At 48.6% G+C, this 19,476-nt stretch overlaps 9 protein-coding genes across 9 annotated transcripts; 6 read left to right on the top strand and 3 right to left on the bottom strand.

Annotated features, from left to right (window-relative positions):
- The first annotated feature begins 133 nt into the window (after positions 1-133).
- BO88DRAFT_445311 (uncharacterized protein) lies at positions 134-969 on the top strand. The gene has a single exon (XM_025710197.1). The coding sequence runs from the start codon at positions 222-224 to the stop codon at positions 813-815; it is 594 nt and encodes a 197-aa protein (XP_025560699.1). The 5' UTR covers positions 134-221; the 3' UTR covers positions 816-969.
- Positions 970-2,055: 1,086 nt separating this feature from the next.
- Positions 2,056-2,920, top strand: BO88DRAFT_417246 (oxidoreductase; the record flags this gene model as incomplete). The annotated part of the gene is made up of 2 exons (XM_025708297.1): positions 2,056-2,203; positions 2,232-2,920. 2 exons carry the CDS (start codon positions 2,056-2,058, stop codon positions 2,918-2,920), a joined length of 837 nt encoding a protein of 278 aa, XP_025560698.1.
- Positions 2,921-3,999: 1,079 nt separating this feature from the next.
- On the bottom strand, positions 4,000-5,841 carry BO88DRAFT_467152 (HET domain-containing protein; the record flags this gene model as incomplete). Its single annotated transcript, XM_025711496.1, has 3 exons — positions 4,000-4,232; positions 4,313-5,234; positions 5,290-5,841. 3 exons carry the CDS (start codon positions 5,839-5,841, stop codon positions 4,180-4,182), a joined length of 1,527 nt encoding a protein of 508 aa, XP_025560697.1. The 3' UTR covers positions 4,000-4,179.
- Positions 5,842-6,320: 479 nt separating this feature from the next.
- Positions 6,321-8,457, bottom strand: BO88DRAFT_369650 (carboxylesterase; the record flags this gene model as incomplete). The annotated part of the gene is made up of 1 exon (XM_025704148.1): positions 6,321-8,457. The coding sequence occupies one exon, from the start codon at positions 8,455-8,457 to the stop codon at positions 6,412-6,414; it is 2,046 nt and encodes a 681-aa protein (XP_025560696.1). The 3' UTR covers positions 6,321-6,411.
- A 400-nt stretch (positions 8,458-8,857) lies between these two features.
- Positions 8,858-10,655, top strand: BO88DRAFT_467145 (tannase and feruloyl esterase; the record flags this gene model as incomplete). Its single annotated transcript, XM_025711495.1, has 4 exons — positions 8,858-9,162; positions 9,218-9,260; positions 9,319-10,283; positions 10,331-10,655. The coding sequence occupies 4 exons, from the start codon at positions 8,858-8,860 to the stop codon at positions 10,653-10,655; spliced, it is 1,638 nt and encodes a 545-aa protein (XP_025560695.1).
- A 275-nt stretch (positions 10,656-10,930) lies between these two features.
- BO88DRAFT_417242 (uncharacterized protein) lies at positions 10,931-11,377 on the top strand (the record flags this gene model as incomplete). The annotated part of the gene is made up of 1 exon (XM_025708296.1): positions 10,931-11,377. The coding sequence occupies one exon, from the start codon at positions 10,931-10,933 to the stop codon at positions 11,375-11,377; it is 447 nt and encodes a 148-aa protein (XP_025560694.1).
- A 1,153-nt stretch (positions 11,378-12,530) lies between these two features.
- BO88DRAFT_345383 (uncharacterized protein) lies at positions 12,531-15,254 on the top strand (the record flags this gene model as incomplete). The annotated part of the gene is made up of 3 exons (XM_025703292.1): positions 12,531-13,414; positions 13,489-13,808; positions 13,837-15,254. Coding segments are annotated over 3 exons (2,622 nt in total), but the record flags the coding sequence as incomplete, so codon positions are not given.
- A 146-nt stretch (positions 15,255-15,400) lies between these two features.
- On the bottom strand, positions 15,401-16,687 carry BO88DRAFT_345380 (uncharacterized protein; the record flags this gene model as incomplete). The annotated part of the gene is made up of 1 exon (XM_025703291.1): positions 15,401-16,687. The coding sequence occupies one exon, from the start codon at positions 16,685-16,687 to the stop codon at positions 15,401-15,403; it is 1,287 nt and encodes a 428-aa protein (XP_025560692.1).
- Positions 16,688-17,662: 975 nt separating this feature from the next.
- BO88DRAFT_455803 (cytochrome P450) lies at positions 17,663-19,452 on the top strand (the record flags this gene model as incomplete). Its single annotated transcript, XM_025710891.1, has 4 exons — positions 17,663-18,207; positions 18,261-18,404; positions 18,457-18,556; positions 18,616-19,452. 4 exons carry the CDS (start codon positions 17,663-17,665, stop codon positions 19,450-19,452), a joined length of 1,626 nt encoding a protein of 541 aa, XP_025560691.1.
- Between the last annotated feature and the right edge of the window lie 24 nt (positions 19,453-19,476).

Raw genomic sequence — 19,476 nt, 5'->3', positions numbered from 1 at the left:
AAGCTATTTGATTCGAGGCCGGTAACTGTCATTAGCATACCGGCAATTCGGCTGGGGTAATATAGCGCTTGAATAAATCATTCTAGGCAGACTTTCACAAAATCAGCTGAGCGCCACACTCCTGTACAATATCCAAACCAATCACGTGTGAATCCTTCTCCATTTCCCCTCAATAATGCAACATTATCATCTCACTGCCACTAACCTCATCACGACTCATCATGTCAACCACACCAGTGTCCTTGCCCGAAGTCTCAAGCATCTCAACATTCAGAGCTAACCATATAACCGTCCACTTTCCCACCCCCTACCCCAAAATCCTCAACTGTTTCCGCGCCCTCGTCCCCGCACTCCAGCCCCCGGGCATCCTCCGCACCCAACCCAATGCCGAGGCAATAATCAACTTAATCAAGTCCACGAACACACCATCCGACTTTGTATGTTTCGCTGAATTCGACCATGGGTCGTGGCTACACCACTTCCTACCACCCTCTAAGGGATCGGAGTCTGAATCAGGAACAGGTCGACGTGTCCATCGCTTCCTCTTTGGCAACCCGCTCCTGGCGGCGGCGATGATCAAAGAGAGTAGATATGCAGGCACGCATGTACCCCTGGATTGTGGGTTCGTGGAGGAAGAGGATGGGAGTGCGACGATGGTGATGGTGTTGCCGTTGGCGGGGTTGGCGGGAATTTATGCGGGTGAGGAAAGCGGGAGGGTGGGTGTGGAGAGAAAGGAAAGGTTGGATAGAGCAGTTGGGGAGGTAGAGGGGAAGGTGTGGGGGTTGATTAGTATGTTGCAGGAGGAAAATAAGTAAGAATGACTTGTTAGGTACTTTGTATTGCTTTCGTTCATTGCTTAGTGTATTTAAGTGATCTACAATGAAGTGTCCGGCGTCTATTGTATTCATTGGGTCATGGGTTGTAGACAAGGAGAGCCGCGGGTGCCGGAAAGAATACTCAGCATTTAGCCCAGAGATAACCCTACAGGCGTCCAAGCGTCTAGAAAAAATGGCTCCGTCATATCCGCTTACAAGATTGACGTCTCAGGGTCTGTTAGACGGGTTATCAGCCTAAGGCATGCTCCCGATCACCGTTAGAGTGGAGTTATCGGAGTCATTGACTTGGTGTCAGACCTGGTGCATTCCGGATTACCAGATTAGGAAGTCCTCCGGACCTTCCGGGCGACGGGATCGGTCATTCGTCAATCAGCAATACACATCCGCTCTGATGTTCCACCCTGTTTTGCTTCTGAAGGTAGCAAGTACAAGGTGTTTCCGATTATGAACATTCTATGATCTTACTAGGTTATTTCGATCGGCTTGAGCTCAGCCTGGATGAAACTGATGTCAGCAACGGCAAATCCCTCTTCTATTGGTCACCACACTATATCTCCGGCATCTCCTTTCAGCAACTCCGGAATTTCGAATCCTTCACGGCTTCACTAATCAAAGTCCATGAAGCTTACTTCATGATATCCTTTCTATATCTTATCCTCGCGTAAAGAACGGTGAGATCAAGCTGGACATGAATGGATGTAGAACATAAAAATGTCCTGATGTAACCTTTGAACCGTTCATGTTTATCTCAAGTGACACATCCATATCAGACAGATAATACGAAAAAGCAGTAAAGAGTCTTCCACGAACTTCCAAGCAGGCCGTCTTCAAGTCCCCTGGCGCACTTCTAGTCATTGAAGAAGTAGAGGCTCGAAGCTGTAAAACGAATCCACATCATAAGTCAGTCCCATGGCGCCAGCCAGAGTACTTGGAAAAATGGCTGACGGCGAGTCCGGCAGCACTAGATTATCAACACCCTCCGGCCTGAAACAGGCATCATGTTGAGGCGGGCGATGAGGAAGTCTACTTTCGCGGTCAATCCTCGCGCAACATTGGCGGCGCTGGGGTTACTCTGCATTTCGTACCGCGTCCCGGTCTCACACAAGCTCCGCGAAAAAGAGCCCGAGTCCCGCCCATATTCATGGCATATAAAACCCTCAGGATTTGATATACATCATATGCATTTAGTCGGGTCAATGGATTTGCACCATACAGCAAAATGACAACCCCCAGCCTCATCTCCATCAACAAGCTCGCCGACACCCGAGTTTTGCTAATCGGTGGCACCTCCGGCATCGGCTTCACCGTTGCCCGTGCAGCCCTGGAACACGGCGCCAGCATCATCATATTCAGCTCAAACCCCCAAAGTGTCCTCTACTATCTCTCATCTCCAAGCTCTCTATCCCAACAAAGTCTACACCGACCGCATAACTGGAAAACCCTGCGACCTGGGCGATCAGGCCACTTTAGAAAAGAACCTTCTTGACGTTCTCGACTACGCTACATCACGTTCTCTCTTTCCTAATACCGCGTTTCCCACCAGAAATAATGATTGCACTAAACGAGTTTTGCTAAACCATATAATCTACACGGCCGGCACCCCGCCACCGCGGATCCCCATCTCCTCTCCCGAGATTAACGCATCCACTTTCGCAACCTTAAGCACCCTCCGGCTACATGTCCCGATGGTATTGGGCAAACATGCAAAGTCATACTTGGTTGATAATTATACCTCCTCCATAACATTTACCTCAGGATTAATGGCCGCAAGACCGGCGGCAGGGTTGGCGGTGGGTGGTGCGGCAGTGGGATCAGCGCTTGAGGGCTTGACTAGTGGTCTGGCGGTGGAGTTGGCACCCATCAGGGTGAATGTGGTTGCCCCAGGTGCTGTTGAGACGGAGATTCTTGAGAGGCTGGGCCCTGCGAGGGAAGCATATCTAGAAGCTTTTAAGAAGGGGACGTTGACAGGGGAGGTGGGGAGACCGGAGGATGTCGCCGAGGCGTATGTTTGGTGCATGAAGGATGGGTTCGTAACAGGACAGAGGGTAGGGAGTGATGGCGGCGCGTTGCTAAAGGGGGCATAGTGTACCTGGGGTTTGTAGTAGGAAGGATGGTTGCGTCGAATGATGATTCCAGTATGGAGGTGGTGTGAGGCCATATTCTAAGTTTTCTTGGTGATGGGCCAGTAAGATAGTGGGTTCAGTAAGGCAACTCATAACATTTGTTTGTGGCCATGATTAAACTAAGCTACAGGCGCCAGTGGGATAAGAGCATGAACGAGAAAGAAAAAAAGGAGGAATAGTCAGAGAAAGCATATAATAGCAATCTTTTTCTACAGGTCACGTTTCAATCGCAACATTCCGGTTCATCTTATGGTCGTTTTACACTCGTCCTCCATGAGCGCCATAGTCACTCGGTTTCTTCCACGTTAATATCGCGTAGCATGGATGAAATTTTCTCCTTGACTATAGAGTCCTTCGCTGCTTCGAGAACCACATCACTTTGGTGCTGATAGATAAGCTCTAGGCACTTTCTACGATATTCGTACACCGAAGATTTGTCCCCAAATATTAGTGAACGTAAGCTTTTGTGTCCAGGCTCCTTGAGCTCCATTGCTATGAACTCTACCGCAGCTTTATAAATTGGGAGGTTCTTCTGAAATCGGTAAAGGAGGCTTAGATTATCCAAGCAATCTTGATTCAGTATTGCTGTATCCAATCCTTCCTTAGGAACTGGTACGTTCCTATCTTGTTGGTAGAGCTGCCTGAGTATTTTCGCCCTATTGCCATGATTCATTGCTGCCGTGACCACAGCCCCAGAAATAGGGAGACTGCCTTGGTAGTGCTGTTGTAGAAGATGTAATATCTCAAGTGGATGTGGAGTTGAGATTGCGCTTTGGACTGTACTCGCAGAGAGCGGTGGACATTTCTGATGCTCCATGAAAAGCCGCAGAAATTCGATTCCGTGGCGGTGCCGTATTGCTGCATTGAGCACCTCTTCAGAGATTGGTAGGTTGTCTTGATGTTGATAGAACAGAGCAAAGAGTCGAAGTCCATGGATATGCTCGACCGCATTGTGGACCGTCTGTTCAGAAATTGGTAAATCTCCATGATGCTCGTAGAGAAGCTGTATGATCTCAACACTTTGTGGGCTTCGTATTGCCTTGTTGACTACATCTTCAGTGATGCGTATTTTATCCGTGCGGCGAAAAAGAAGATACAAAACCCTATAAATGTCTGTCGCGTTGTTGATCGATTCGATTGTTATCGGCAGCTTCACTTGTCGGTCGTCAAGCATAACTCTTAAGAGTCGATATCCCATGTCACAATGCGCTGCAGCCGCCTCAAGCGCTCTTTCGCTTACCGGTATTTGTATAAGAGTATGACACAATAGTCGCTTCATCGCTTCAAACTGCCCTTCCAAATTTTCGAGCTTCAGTATGTTTACGAAAATATCTTCCACAATGACTTGCTGACATCTTATTTCCCTTTTCTTTTCGAGCAAAGTCTGCCATAGGCTCTCTGGGCTTCGAATATCCGACACTCCCGGAGTCGTCATATCACTGTTGCTCTCTCTGTGAGCTTGATCGATGTCCCAGGTGAGAATTAAGTCGACAGGTGATATGTTTTTGACTTCATTTTGTATGTCTGATATCTTTCTCTCAGATTGTTGGCGAAATGATCCGTATCCATTCATTCTCTTAACGATCTCTGGAGTTGTCATACTGACGATGACACTAATTCGGCCACCTTTTCTAAGTCTCACAATTGTTGGCTTTGAAGCTCGGTGCAAGAAGCAGACTATATCATATACCTGGACTGGTCTTGCTGAAGCGTGAATTACCCATTCTTTTCCCCATTCATTCTTGAAGGCCACCCCTAGGGTACTCTCATGAAAGGCAATGCTAATGGTTTGGTAGTCATGAAGATGCTTGCTGCTTTCGACTGACGTGATACGACCCAAGATCCACCCCTTGCCTTTGATCACGGCTATATTAGTGCCAGGCTGCACTTCCACAGAATGGTTTCCTCTGAAAACGTATGTTACGACTTGTCTAACAACGGCACTGAATGCAAGTTGATAGTTTGGTCTTAAACATGGTGTTTCAGGATTATCTGAGCACAATCCTAGCAAGGCATATATTTTGTCGTGTGGCACCGATGCGAAGTGGGTATGATACGTATCGAGCAACTCCCCTATAGGAAGGCTACCTGGGAGTTTTTGTGAACTTCGTGGCCGTGCAATCGAATTCCGGACAAGAGGAATGACTGGAAGCACGTGTTCTGGTAGTAGTGATAGCGTAAGTCCGCTGAGACCTTCACAGAAAGCATAGCCGTTGACTTGAGCTAGGCCACATCGAAATATGATGGATCGAGCAACACCGACCTCCTGTAGCACCTGTTGAATATTAATGCAACACCGTACATTTGGAAAAGCTAAACCACACACTTACCCAGATACGGCGAAACCAATCATGTTTTAGCAACCTCATGCAAGCATAATAATCTGCTCTTGACAAGCGAACATTTTGGGTTCCCGAATTCAGTATTACTTTTTTCTCTGCAAGTTGATGGATCGTGTCGAGTGCGTTTTCGCCACTTTGGTCTGGCACCCCAAGCCAGATAATTACGCGATCTGCCTGTGCGTAAATAGCTCTCATAAGCGAAATTTGTGTATTCTTCTCTTTATTGTCTTCTTGATTTATGCAGATCGCATCAACCCACAAGATCCTCTCGAGTTGGTGGTCCCGAAGGTACAAGAGGGCAGTGTGAAGATTCTCGGTCACAGGGAGAAGGGAATTATTAATCACGATCGATTTGGGCTTATAATTGCTACCCCATGTATAGGATAGTGCCTCATAAAGATGGTTTTGACTTTCCGACGCTGAGAGATCGTAGTGAACGATTGCACACTCGATGGGGGCATTCCTTTCTCTTTGCGGCAAAAGGCGGATCATGCGAGTAAAGGACCCTGGGGGAAGTGTTGAATATACATACGGTGTCATGATGAAGGAGCCCCATCAGGTGGTACAGGAGAGCAAGAGAGTGGGATTAGACAGGGAAAAGAGAAAGAAAACTCCGTTGAGTGCAATGCCAGCTACGGGCGCGGGTATGCCGACAATTACCTATCTCTAGAAAAAGCAACCTTCCTCGTCGCCCTCGCCATTACTTGGGTGTTCATTGGAGTGGGGTGTACAGGGATAGCTAAGATGTGGTTCAACTTGATAGGCTGCTAATAATCGTGATAGCTGCGCTACGGAGTAGTGTACCTCACTTGTGCTGTGAATTACTCTGGGCCAAGAGGGCCCAGCACGGCCTTGGGATTAGGAGGCTCGCACTAGACACTTCGCGGACCTAGGAACTACAACATCAAACCACAATACGGCCCTTCTCGCCTCATCAGGATGTTTGGGCTTAATTCGCTTATGGAAAACTCTGATATTGCCCATATAGAGCTAAAACTAACTTCGAAAATTCCTGTAACCTGTCACGAGCCACGGCCCTTTTCACAGCGGACCGCATGCTTAGTCGAGATCCATATTGCGTATTTTATGGACATGTGGCTTTACGCTGGGTCAATACTGCACACTAGCTAGATACCTACAATGCTCCAGATCCGGTACATCTGTATACCCCGGCCGCGGATATTGCAGATCAGCCAGGACCATATTCGACGCCGTGAATTCCGGCCAAAACCAATCTGAAAAGAACTGTATGGTGGTGTTGTACCCGCGTGCTAGCAGATACTCCCTGTCAACATTGGGATTACCCGTTCGCGCAAACGAACCCCACATGTCCTGCACCGCATTGGTGTAGTAAATATCCTCAGGAACCCGGATCGGCTGATCAAAAATGTAGTAAGTCCCGAATACCTCATACAAATCACTAGAGTGGCACCGATAATAAGGTGTGTTCGGCTTTCCAACAGGGAACGTACACAGGTCGTAAAAGTCGTAATAAGAGAGAGCGTATCCGCGCTGATGATAGGCAACATGCATGCTGGGGAAAGCGACCGTGGCGGCACCTACCATGGCGTAGGCGCCGTTTGGACATTCTTGGTTGTTTTCTGTGGATATCTTTATGCTAGCATTGTATACGCTGGAGTAGGAAGTTGACCCGTTGTGGAAGGTCTCGTTGCTAATCAGCCACAAACCTGAGGGGATGATGTGATCGGCCTGTTTCTCATTGATCCAGCCTCCTGGAATGAGCAGGTCAAGTGCGGTCTGGAAGTCGGTCATATTAGGCGTCAGCGTGGTGGTGGTCAGCGATTGAGTCTCCTCGGGCATTAGGGTGGACATCATCCGTACGGAATTGATGTAAGAGCTTCCTTGGGCGATCAGTGCCATGGGTGCATCAGGTAGATACACATTGTCGATGACTGGAGTGAAGAATATGTCGGCACTGGCGTTGAGGAGCACTGAAGCAGGCAGTTGCTGGAGACAGGCTAGGCGGGCAGCTCCGGTGTCGTTGCAGTACGGGCTGAGGTAGGGCTCAGCTAGCTCAGCTATTGCGCTCTGTGTGCTAAAGCGACCGTTGCCTGCCGACTGTTGTATACTACCCTGGAAAAGGCCAGCAGCCTGTGGAGAAGCGACGAGCTCGATGCAGTTGGCACCACCAGCTGACTGTCCGAAAATGGTGACATTCTTTGGATTTCCCCCGAACCCGCGTATATATTTTTGCACCCACTGGAGAGCAGCGATATTATCAGACATCCAGTAGTTTCCAGGGATGGTGCCATCATCGAGTGATAAGTACCCGAAGATATTCAGTCGGTAGTTCGAGGTGACAATGACCACATCAGAGCGTGAAGTTAGACTTCCTCCATCGAAGGTTAGGTCCGAGCCGGTTCCCTGGGAGAAGCCGCCGCCGTGAATCCAGAAGAGAACAGGCTTCAGCTGATCCTCGGGCACCTCCGCATCGCCTGGAAGAAAGGGGGTATATACATTTAAGTACAGACAGTCTTCATCATTACCCCAAGGGTTCAAGTCATAGCTATTTCCATCAAAGTACCCAAATTGCAGACAGGCTGGGCTGTATTGTGTTGCATTGACGTAAGTCACATTGGTCGCATCCCAGGCTTCGGCATACTTGAAACGGCGTGTGCCAACCGGCGGCTGCGCAAACGGAATACCGGCAAATCTAAATGTCAAATGATCACGGAGACCTTCGAAGGTGATGTTTCCTGCCGTCGTATTGACCCGAGGGAAGGGGGAGTAATCGGTGTCGACACGGTCAACTAGTGGAGCCGAGTTTGTGCAGACAAAAGGCCACTCTCCATCCGAAGATACATTTCTGGCGGGAGAGATACCAGACAGTGTGACTGGTGTACTGCAAGCAGTCCAGAGCAGCGTCTCCTCAGGTAGAGTACCCAGATACTGCTGGTACTGGAAGGACTGGCGGAAATGGTGCACGTCATCGCAGCTCAGCAATTGCTCCTCATATTTGGCACAGATTGCTTTTGCCTGACCACGCCGGGCAGGTGTATGCACTAGAAGAGCACTTGGTCGCTCTGCATGAGCAGTCCAGTTTCCGTCATTCTCAAACAAAAGGGTTGTGGGAGCGGATGAAGCTTTAGCCACAGCCGGGAGAACCAGCAGTAGCAGTGACGCCATGGCAGCCATCCTGAGCGGGGAATGCCTCATTCTGCAGTGATTGTTGTGGGTTGAGATGTCTGGCACCTGTTGCTTTCCCGTCCCAATTGTTGCCTTATATCTTGTCCACGCCCGCACAGTTGATCTGTGAATCCCAATGAGGGAAAGACTCCGCAAGTTGGCGGCCGCAGAGGCCCTCATTTTGCGGGCAAACATCCAACAGGATCATGCATTCGTTTCCGTCCTGCAGAATTTCCCCCGCGTATCCCCGCAATTCGGGGATGGGCCGATGTACTAGTCGGAATAACAACAATGAGGAATAAAGTGTCGCCACGGAGAGGAGAACCGGATATATAAATTGTTCGACAAATGGTGATAATCCCCAACCATCAGATCATCTGAAAGCTTGGTTATTACATGAGTAATGGCTATGACACTCCGGTTCCTGCATCTTGTCACTTCGTTTTTCACATTCTTCTCAGTCGCCTTGGGTAGTAATGACTGTTCCATTGAGACTTTTCAAGCTTTCTTGGACGCCAATGGTACCGCCGCGCGTGTAGTTTACGCCCGTCACTATGCTGAGAATTCGACTTTCGTGAATCCCAACATCAGCTCCGCCACCAATCCCACTCAATTGCCAGCAGCGTGTGCAATCCAGGTCAATGCGACGACGGATGTCGACACCCACTTCAGCTTTGGCGTCTTCCTGCCTGATACGTGGAATGAAAGATTCTTGTAAGCGACTCTAACCCTTCCCAAAAGACACCCGGCATTGACTAAAAGCATATAGCCATGCTGCGCAGGAAGGTGAAGATATCAATTGGGTTGATATGGTATGTATCAGATCTTACTTTAGTTCCAATTGAGTTAAAGACTAATCTTCATCACCAGGCCGTTGGACTGCGTTATGGCTTCGCCTCTGTAGCCACTGACACAGGCCACACGGGCTCCGACATGAATGGAGTCTGGTGGAAGAACCCAGAGTCGATCAACGACTGGGCCTGGCGTGCCAACCACCTCACTAGTGTACTGGGAAAGTTCCTCGTCGAGAGTTTTTATGGTCAAAAGCCCAAATATAGCTACTTCGCCGGCTGCTCCACCGGTGGGCGGCAGGCCATGAAAGAAACACAGAAGTTTCCACAGGACTATGACGGAGTGATTGCTGCCTGCCCGGCATGGTGGACAACTCACCAACAGCTGTACAATCTCAAGCAGACGACCTATCAGGCACCTCAGGGATCAGCTCATACAATCCCAATGGAGATGTTTGCCGTTATCGGAGCCGAGGCAATCCGTCAGTGCGACCCTCAAGACGGACTGGTCGACAACATCATTTCCGATCCACTGGGTTGTCATTTTGACTACCTGCCATTACTCTGCACTGAGGCAAAGAATACCAGTTGTTTGACCGGACCTCAGATAGAGACACTACATAAGATCTACAACGACTGGGTGGAGACCAATCAGACTTTCGTGTATACACATCCGCTATACGGAAGCGAAGCAATGTGGAACGAGAGCGGCGTGATCGGCAACGGCAGTGTTGGCAACGAAGACTCGCAGCTGTGGTATCCTCAACATATCCTCGGCCTTGCGAACTTCACTGTACAAGACTTCGATTATAGCGTGGTGCAATACGCCGATCAGACCGACCCGGGCGATTCATCCGCTAACAACTATGACCTGGCCGAGTTCTACCACCACGGAGGGAAGCTCATCCACTACCATGGTCATTCCGACGCCATTGTACCCCCCGGTATCGGCCTCTATTACCGCGACCACATGGCTGCCACGCTAGCGCCACAGGGTATTGATATCGATGACTTCTATCGCTTCTTCGCTATACCTGGCATGGAGTAAGTTTACACAGGACCAACATGGGATCACAAGCTAACAACTCCAGACACTGCTACCACACACCATCCACAATGGGTGCACCGTGGTATATCGCCGGACCCACGCAGGCGAGCACGCTGAGCCCGTCCCTTTACAGTGTCCCCGGTTACCAAGATGCTAAGCACGATATCTTCCTGGCTTTGATTAACTGGGTTGAGAACGGTACTGCACCCGACTACATTATTGGATCTCGCTTCAATAGTAGTGTTGAGTATACCTCGAACACTATCGACAAACAACGGCCGATATGCGCGTATCCCAAGCTGGCTCAGTATGTGGGTTCAGGAGACATTGATGATGCGGCCAATTTTGAGTGCAAGGCCCTGTATTAGATGATTCTCACGATAGATGCTTGAAAACTACGTTTGGGATTATGGAGAATGTATATCCATGCACGCGAGGCGCAGACGCCAGTAGGAAGATGGTGCATTAGATCGCCCAGGTTGTAGCAATGCAAGGGTTCTGTCACCACCATTGACATTCGGGTGCCTGAGGTATAAAAGAGCGGTTTGCTTTTATCTCCGTCTCTTTTACGTTTTCTTCTCACTTTCACTTGCATTTTGTTTCCAGAATCAAACAATGTTTACGTCGTCTTAGCGTAAGGATCATGTCCAATCTTCCTAATATCCGCGATGAGATACTCAAAGACAATGCAAAACGCATCATCATCCGAATGAAATCAGAAGGATCGGAGAACTGCCGGACCACCGCTTATAGAATTGTCGGTGAAGTTTTTCCCGACTGGAAACAGGACAATCGTATCTTGTTTCTCGCTATCAAAGTATGGGGTAATCGGATTTTTGTCAACGTCGATGTCAATCGCGACAACTACAACTACGATACGGCGCACAAGGATCAGACCGTTCTTCCCGTATATGTGCTCCAAAGGCACAGGGGAAATTGGCATCTTATCCGATGGCCCCAAGAGGATAGGTCCGTGGCTGTGCAGTTAGCAGAACTGCATCGGGTTACTGGATATGGTGCGGAGATCCCATTCTACGAAAATCACAACTCGCGTGTTGTGCACGCCAATCCGCGCGAGTATCTCAAGTGACGTTTCACTTCTTTTTTCTTTTCTTTTTCTCGAGTGTAGTGTCGCTAGAGCACAATTTCTACAATAACAGAGGTCCCAGAAAAATGAGGATGTGATACCATATCGTGCTATTGATGACTATATGGGACAGAGGCATAAGATACGAATGTCAAGAAGCACTTGTCTCAGACGTCTATTCCTCCAAGACAAAGACGCTTTTCTCAGAAGTGTTTTGTGCGAGAAATACGCCTGTCAACTCCAGCCAACGAAAGAAATGACATCCAAAGAAGCATCTGGGGTCGTGACCGCGGCGGGTTGTCAATGTATAATATTGAAATGCTCGCAGCGCAAGTAGACCTGCTCAACTACAGTCTGCCTATCAAAAGCCGAGGCGGTTTTCCAGAAGAAAAACTCTATTAAGGGATCAAAACAAGTCAACCCCTTGAATATCTGACCATTTGAATCAGTCCGTTGCCACGGGTGGCTGTGATGGAGAAGACGTCGGGTCGCTATCGAACATCCACAATCTCAGAGCCCTAAAATTCGGTCCTGGAACCATTGTGATGGAAAAGATTGAGCATAGATACTTCCGGTCAAGAAAAGCAAGTTTTTGAAATTCCAAATGTCATCGAACACAACTAGAACAATGAGGATGCGCTCCAGACTTCGAATAGGGGGTGGACCTAGAAGATGGATATACGAGCTTCTGTAAAAAGCTTGAATATGCATCTGAACATGCATTGAAGTTGTCCAATCGTATAGCTCCAGTCGTCGGCTCTTTTAACCTCCCGTTACTAGACCAGGGGATGGATCCACTGCTCTGGTGATGCTGGTCAGCCTCAGCCCTCGTTATCGCCTATAATTTCCCGGGCGAACCCGCGGCTAGCAAGCGCTAGTAGATGGTATTTGGAAAGCCTACCAATGATAACCAGTACTTCTCGGCTAGAAAGCCCCGGTAGCGCAGAGCGCCAGCAGGAATATCTATGTTGCTGAGATCAAACCCTGGCTATTCCTGCTTCAAACCGTCCATCAGCTCACGCCTCTATTCCGGTTTCTCAAACGGGTCAGCAGTAGGAGCTGCGCCAATCCTTACCTACCATTCCTTTGATCACTTTGCTTCAGTCGCTCATTTATAAAGACCTCTGTCATGGGGCAATTGTTGACAACAAAATAGCTACCATACATGGGAGCACTAGCAATCCAAGGATTCGCAGCCACAATCCCGGTGGTAACAGTCGCGCCCACTTCGGTTGTTACTGTAACGTCTACTTACTCCGATACGGTGACCAGCACTATTACAGGTGTTCTCCCAGTGACGACCGTTGAGACCACATGTACTCCTAGTAGTGTTGCTCCAGAGTCATGTACCAATTCGATATGGTCGGCGGAAGGTTCCTACTGGCAAGAATGGTGCTCAGATTCATCTTTGGAAGGAGCACCATTTATGACCATTCATGGAGCAACCAGCCCTTACGAATGCTTCGTGCTTTGTGGCATCTATTCGAGCTGCCAAGGTCTCAACTGGGATGACAATGATGAGTGTGTGCTGCTCACAGACATCACGTCCACAGTGGAAGTGACTTCGTCTCATTGGGCCGCAATTGAACGTTTTTCAACTAACCCTTGCGTCGCCACCGTAACAGGCGCTTCTACCCAGCTTTCAACCGAGACAACGGTGATGGAACATACAACAACTTACACATCGACAATTACATTGTCGACGAGTGCTTCTGTCGCTTCCACTAGCCCTACATCCAGTGTTGCCACATCAACGTACATCTCGAGTGTGTCAACATCAACGGCTTCGACATGCATTGTTTCAGCTCTTCCTACCACCACAGATTGCGTCGACGGATACTATGTATACAATGAGGAATACTACCAAGTGCTTTGCAGCGATACCTTGCAGGGCTATTCAGGCTTTCTCCCTAACTCCAGACAAGCCGACATCTGGGGCTGTATTGAGGTCTGCTCTACCTATTCGAACTGTATAGGAACATTCTGGTTTCTGGGAATCTGTTACTCGGAAAGTGGTGCTATCGACTATTCCTACGTGCCGTACGACTACAGTGACCCAGATAATAATGTTGTCGACTATATTGCCCTTCGGCTAGATGACAATCCTTGTGCAGTTGCGACTTCTACTGCAGTTACAACCTCTTCGACAATCCTATCCTCGTCGAAACTTGCGTCCTCGTCGGCCATATTGACTTCATCAAGACCTATAGACAAGTCTACGCCAGTCGTGCCATCAGCATCAACTGCTTCACCTTCCACTCTTTTGAGCGCCTCTCCGTCTCCTGTGACATTGAACTGGTTTACTTCATCGGTCCCTTTAATACGAACTTCCCCGGTCTCAAGCTTCAGGAGCTCTCCTTCTCTCCACTCCTCTGCTGTATACTCAACAGTCCCAGTTTCGGTCCCCTTGAAGAGCTCCTCCGCACTTATACCAGTGCAATCGTCCTCGTCCTCTTCTCCAGTCGTTCCTTCATCATCTGCGTCATTGCCGCTTCTTTCCAATTCTTTTATTCCTCAAAGCTCCACCGGCAACATTCCCCCAGTTTCCAGTCAGAGTATCCCTACGTCAGGCCGGCGCACTACGACCATTTATACAACCGAGACCCGTACCTCAGTCACTACGATATGTCCTTTGAAGGCTACCAAAACGGCTTCCACTCTACAACCAGTTGACGTTACCTCCCCTGCCGCACCAAAGATGACGACTTCGACTGTCTTCACCACAAAGGTGTACACTATTACCGCCTGCCCTCCGTGGGTCTCGAACTGTCCTGCCTCAGAACAGACATCCAGCAATGGGGAAGTAGCTACTGAACCGCCTCAGGCCCTCACTACATCCACTATTTTTACTACTAAGGTGCATACCACGGTTGGTTGTCCACAAGGAAGCCCGCATTGCGCAGCATCTGAGAAGACCACTTACTACACGACAGAAACAATTGCTGCATACACGACTATTTGCCCAGTTGCTGCAGAGGAAACGGGCATACATGCCTCCGGCCAATCGACAGCTATCGGGGGAGGATCTATCGGACAGAGTAGTGAAAGACTCAGTACATCGACTGTCTACACAACCCATGTCTACCCGATCACAGCTTGTCCAGCATCTTCCACTATCTGTGCTGATACAGAGCGAACGACATATCTCACGACAGAAACTGCAGTAGCTTCAGTTACTGTCATCACATCAGCAGCTGTTGAAACACCTGCAGGCAATTCAGGTGCTCCTTCTGGAGAAGAATCCTCTGTACCCACCATTACAGCCGTTCATTATACAACAGAGGTATACACGATCACAAAGGGAACGGAAACCCACCTCACCACGGCCATCGTTCCGATAACCACAACCATGACCCCCACTGCCAGCGAAATACCGCAATTCTTACCTACCAGTGAAGCAAGCTCGGTATTACTCGGACCACACAGTCCCCAGCAAGGGGTATCGGGTGCATCTACCATCAGACCCAGTGCCGACGCAGACGGCCAAATCGGGGTCAGTGCCGAGTCCCAAGGATCAACCGGAGAGGGATCATCCTCACCATCATCCAGCAATGATGACTCCACTCACCCTGGCACGGCCGGTAGTCCTGGACCATCCCCTCACGTCCCGCCATCGACTATTTCCAGTGTCGGATCAGTTGCCAACAGCAGTCTTAACGTTAGCTCTTGGAGCAATGGATCTCATTCTTTGGGTGTCGCGTCTCCTAGTCTCGGGCTCAATCGCCCTACCCTTGGAAGCGTTGCTGGAAGTCACACTGCTTCTGCGTATACGTCTGGTACATCTACGGTTGTCTCAGCGCAATACACCGGTTCTGCGTCCAGGAGAGCAGTATGGACTTGGTTCCCTTTTGTGGGTATGGTTATAGGCTATTTTCTGTGATCAGTTAATAGATCAACTATGTTCGTCTGTTATTATCAAGAATGATTGAAATCCAAAGGTTCAACGTGTGAATCTAATATAATGAGTATGACTCAATCTCAAGAGAAATTGCATCACAGCGTATAGAAAACACTAAAAGGCACATTTTACTTGCGGAAATAACGATAGCCCAACGCAGAAATTAGAAATAAGCCAGCAGCCGCCGCGCCCACACAAGCAGAATGTATGGGCTTGTGCTTTGGTGCACACAGCTCTTCAACAGTGTAGTTATTTCTCTCGAAAGCAAGACGATCTGATCCGTATCTCTTGGACTCCAGATGAAAGGAGATAAAGTTCTGTCGGAAAGATAACCAGCACTTTGCAGCCAGCTGCGCATTGGGATCATCTTGAGTCTTGCTATTATCCTCCGGTGCATTGTTATCGGCAGGCATGTAACTTGTGAAAGCTCTATCCAAAGCGAAAACAATATTCTGCACATTTTCGAGTGTTTCGCAGAAGGTGTCTCGGAAAGTCCATAATTTCGAGCCAAACCTGGACGATCTGCCGGCTACTCTCCTGGTCCTTGTAGCTAGCAGAAGGTAGTTCCGTATCTCACCATCGAGAACCTCCTTCGGGTAAGAAAGCAGGTCGTTTGTGTAATCAATGAAGTTCCTCACGACGGGAGCCACTCCTAACCAGTAAGGAGAAGGGACCTCCTCGGTGCGAGAATACTTGAATATCGGCGGTATATAGTGAAACGAAATGCCACTCATTGAACGAAGATACCCCGGGAACGCTTCGGCCGCACACCACTCGGAGCTTGGATGTGGCTTTCCGTGGGTTGTAAGATGGACGGGCAAGTCCCCCTGCTCCATGCGGTATTCCATGGTACATGCCTCCGTGAACCCGCGGATAGCATTTGCTGAAAGGCTTCCGACCAGGGGGTCTTGGGACCCGAAGTATTCGGCACCCAATTGTAGCCCGTGCGTAAGGACTGCTGTCCAAGGGCTGGCATCCGGAGGACTGTAGCCGTCATTACAGGAAAAGGAGGATAAGCGTTTGCGCTCTTCTGGACTGAGGAGAGTGTCATCATAGCTTGCGAACAGGATGAGAGTAGTGATGGACATAACTAGCTTTGTCTCATGCGAGCAATGAGCGTAAAAATATTCGCCGACTTGCGCAGAAGTGTCAACTAAAACTTTCAGAGCTTGAAGGTTTTCTGGGAACAGATGTGTCAGATGCTCTTGGACCCAATTATGGAGGTCATGGCGTAGACGTTCGTCAGCTGGTATGGCTTGATGCTGATGTCCTATTCCTTCGAGCAATAGGAACAGACATTTGCGTACACATTCAAATACTTCATTTCTCTGTTGAGTACTGAGGTTGATTTCATCGTGAAATTCTAGACACTCGTATTCGGGCCTAGAAACAGCTGAGAAAAAGTCGATTTTCATGTTGTAAATTGGAGGATAACCCCCAAAGGAGCAGAACTGAAGAGAGCAAAGGCGAGCACATGGTGTGATTTATGTTGGCCACCTAACTAAGGTATGTCGGTCGAGATCGGAGATATCTTTGATCTTCTCCATGATCTAATGCGTGATAATGAGAATAGTATCAGGGGCTAACCCTGCAGTATTCTCGAGGTTAAGTCAATAGTGAAGCTTATCAATTTTTGGCTACGAAGATTGACCTTCGATTAGGTTAGGTACTTGTTTTAGTACTGGAAAGACGCCATAAGCTGAGTTGTCACTATTGAATGATACACTATTAGTGTGTATAAACGGCAGGAGTAAATGAAAATCTCTCGCATTGAACAACGTACATATTATGAACAAAGTATAATTTGGTGTCTGAAGTTTAGACCGGGGTCAGATACGCGGGATATTCATTCCTCATTCAGCCTAGAACCGCAAGGGGGGCTATTCAAAATTTCCTGATAGAGCATCAGGCATACCTCTGTGCAACTCGGTTGATGGGCTAGTGAGAAGGTAGGCCAAAGAGAACATACCAACATCGGAACTATTTTGTATATAGAGTTTATCATCTGCTAAGAAATGTTGTGGTTAGCTGTTATTGACTCAGTTGTGCCTCGACGACCAATCCAGAATGATCTGAGTAGAGAAGTTATATCACCAAGATTTCAGGTAATGGCTTGACTCGTGATAATAAGCGAAGCAAGGGACAACAATTGTGATAGCACAAAATTTAGTCATCAGGACAGACCCTTACCTTTTCATGTTCCACTCAATAAATTGGACGTTACACTGTGACGGCCATGGGCTCTTATTGATGCGTCCAGCTTCCGCTATCCACGATAATAGAAGGGGGTGAAAGATGGATTCCTCCAAATCTGAGCAGGCTTATATATTGCATGTCGATTAAAGGAAGATTGACAGACCACGAAGAAACCACGCTTCAAAAAGCTCACAATGGCGACCGCGGAACTCGTAACAGCAGTGGCAGCTATAACCCTACAGATCATCTTATCTCCGATCCCAGAAGTCTCAACTATAAAGATACTAAGCACCTACATTCTCGTGAACCTTGCAGCTGTAGCCTGGTCACTGAGAGCTAGCATTTCAGCAGATATCCCTCCACCACCCAGTATTGCATGGCTCAACCTCGTCTTCCTCTCCACAGCAACGTCATGGACAGTGATCCATCGGTTATACTTCTCCCCGCTCGCCTCCCTACCCGGACCCAAGCGTGCAGCAGTATCCGGAATATGGGCAGCCAATCAATGTCGCTTAGGGCGCTCTGCCGCCTATCTGGAGGAAATTCATAGGAAGTACAATGCGGACATTGTTCGTGTCGGGCCAAACGAGGTGTCGATTATAGATGTCGAGGCTATTCAAAACCTATATAAGGGCCAATACCCGCGCGGGTATTTCTACGAGCTTCGTGCTAGCATGGGCGAGAGGAACTTGAATTCTGAACGGGATTACACCCATCATGGCGAATGGAGACGCTTATGGTAATCAATCTTTATGCATAAGTCAGTGGTGGTCGTGGTGCTAACAGTACCAGGGAGAAAGCGCTTTCTGCCAAAGAGCTTGTGAATTACGACGGTCGCTTGCAACATCATGTTGAGAAGTTCCTTCGGATACTCAAGGATAGTGAGGGAAGCGATGTCAATACTATCAAGCTAACTGAACGCTATCAGGTTGATGTGTGAGCGCGATCCACAGTAAAAATAATTTGCTTCATAACTGACATCGAGTAGGATAATGGATGTGCTTTTCTCGAAGGATAGTAAAAGTCAAGATCGCGGAGAAGATACCTTCCTTTCATACTTTGTTCATAAATATCTAGGCATAGCTGGGGTCAGTAACATGGCTTCTTTTCAGAACATCACGTCTATTCAATGCTAAGACATATCTAGGTCATCGCCTGTCTGCGGAACGTCGGCGAGATTCTCTCCTGTTTGCCAAGTGCACCAGAAGCGAAAGCATTCAAAAGAGAAATCGAAGAGATAATAAGTGAAAGGCGGATGAAGGCAGCGCCCCAGAAAGATTTTATCCACCATTTCATTACCAGTGGCCCAGCAGGAAGGCAATGTACCCATGAGGAAGTCATCTCGAATGCCCAGGTAGCAGTGATCGGCGGTTCCGACACGGCATTGGTCACAATGAACCAAACGCTGCGCTTTCTAGCCACAAACCCAGCGGTACAAGCAAAACTCAGAGCAGAACTAGATACCATATGCAATACAGGCGGAGAACTGACAGTCGAATCAACCCGCAAGCTTCCATATCTTAACGGAGTCCTGAACGAGGGCGTCAGACTAGGCAACCCAGCTCCTGTTGGATTACCCGTGAAGACCCCCCCTGGTGGTCTTCAATTTGGGGAGACGTATATTCCTGGGAACGTCGAGGTAAAAGTACCCTTTTGGATTACGTTGACTGACTCTCGATGGTTCCCCCAAGGGGATCGCTTTATCCCAGAGCGCTGGACTGGGGAAATGCCGGAGCTGGTTCGCGATCGTCGAGCCTTTACTCCGTTTGGCTATGGCGTGCACTCGTGCGTTGGGAAGCAGCTGGTTACGAATGAGTTGAAGATTCTTATCGCGAAGACTGTTCATGAATTCAACATCTTGCCAGGGGATCAGTATGATGAGGATAGGTTCCTTCAAGGAACGAAGGACTACATGGGTGCTCTGCTCCCGGCGCTGTACTTGAAGTTTGTTCCTAGGGTGGAGGGGAATCGTACAAGTAGCTAAGCCGTGTGTGAAGATGTGTTGATT

Source organism: Aspergillus vadensis, assembly GCF_003184925.1.
Source record: "Aspergillus vadensis CBS 113365 unplaced genomic scaffold BO88scaffold_19, whole genome shotgun sequence".
NCBI classification, from domain to species: Eukaryota; Fungi; Ascomycota; class Eurotiomycetes; order Eurotiales; family Aspergillaceae; genus Aspergillus; species Aspergillus vadensis.
The sequence above is the reverse complement of the archived record's forward strand: the minus strand, read 5'-3'. Positions and strand labels throughout refer to the sequence as shown.

Coding starts and splice junctions, on each gene's coding strand:
- BO88DRAFT_445311 (XM_025710197.1), top strand. CDS start 222: ATGTCAACCACACCAGTGTCCTTGCCCGAAGTCTCAAGCATCTCAACA.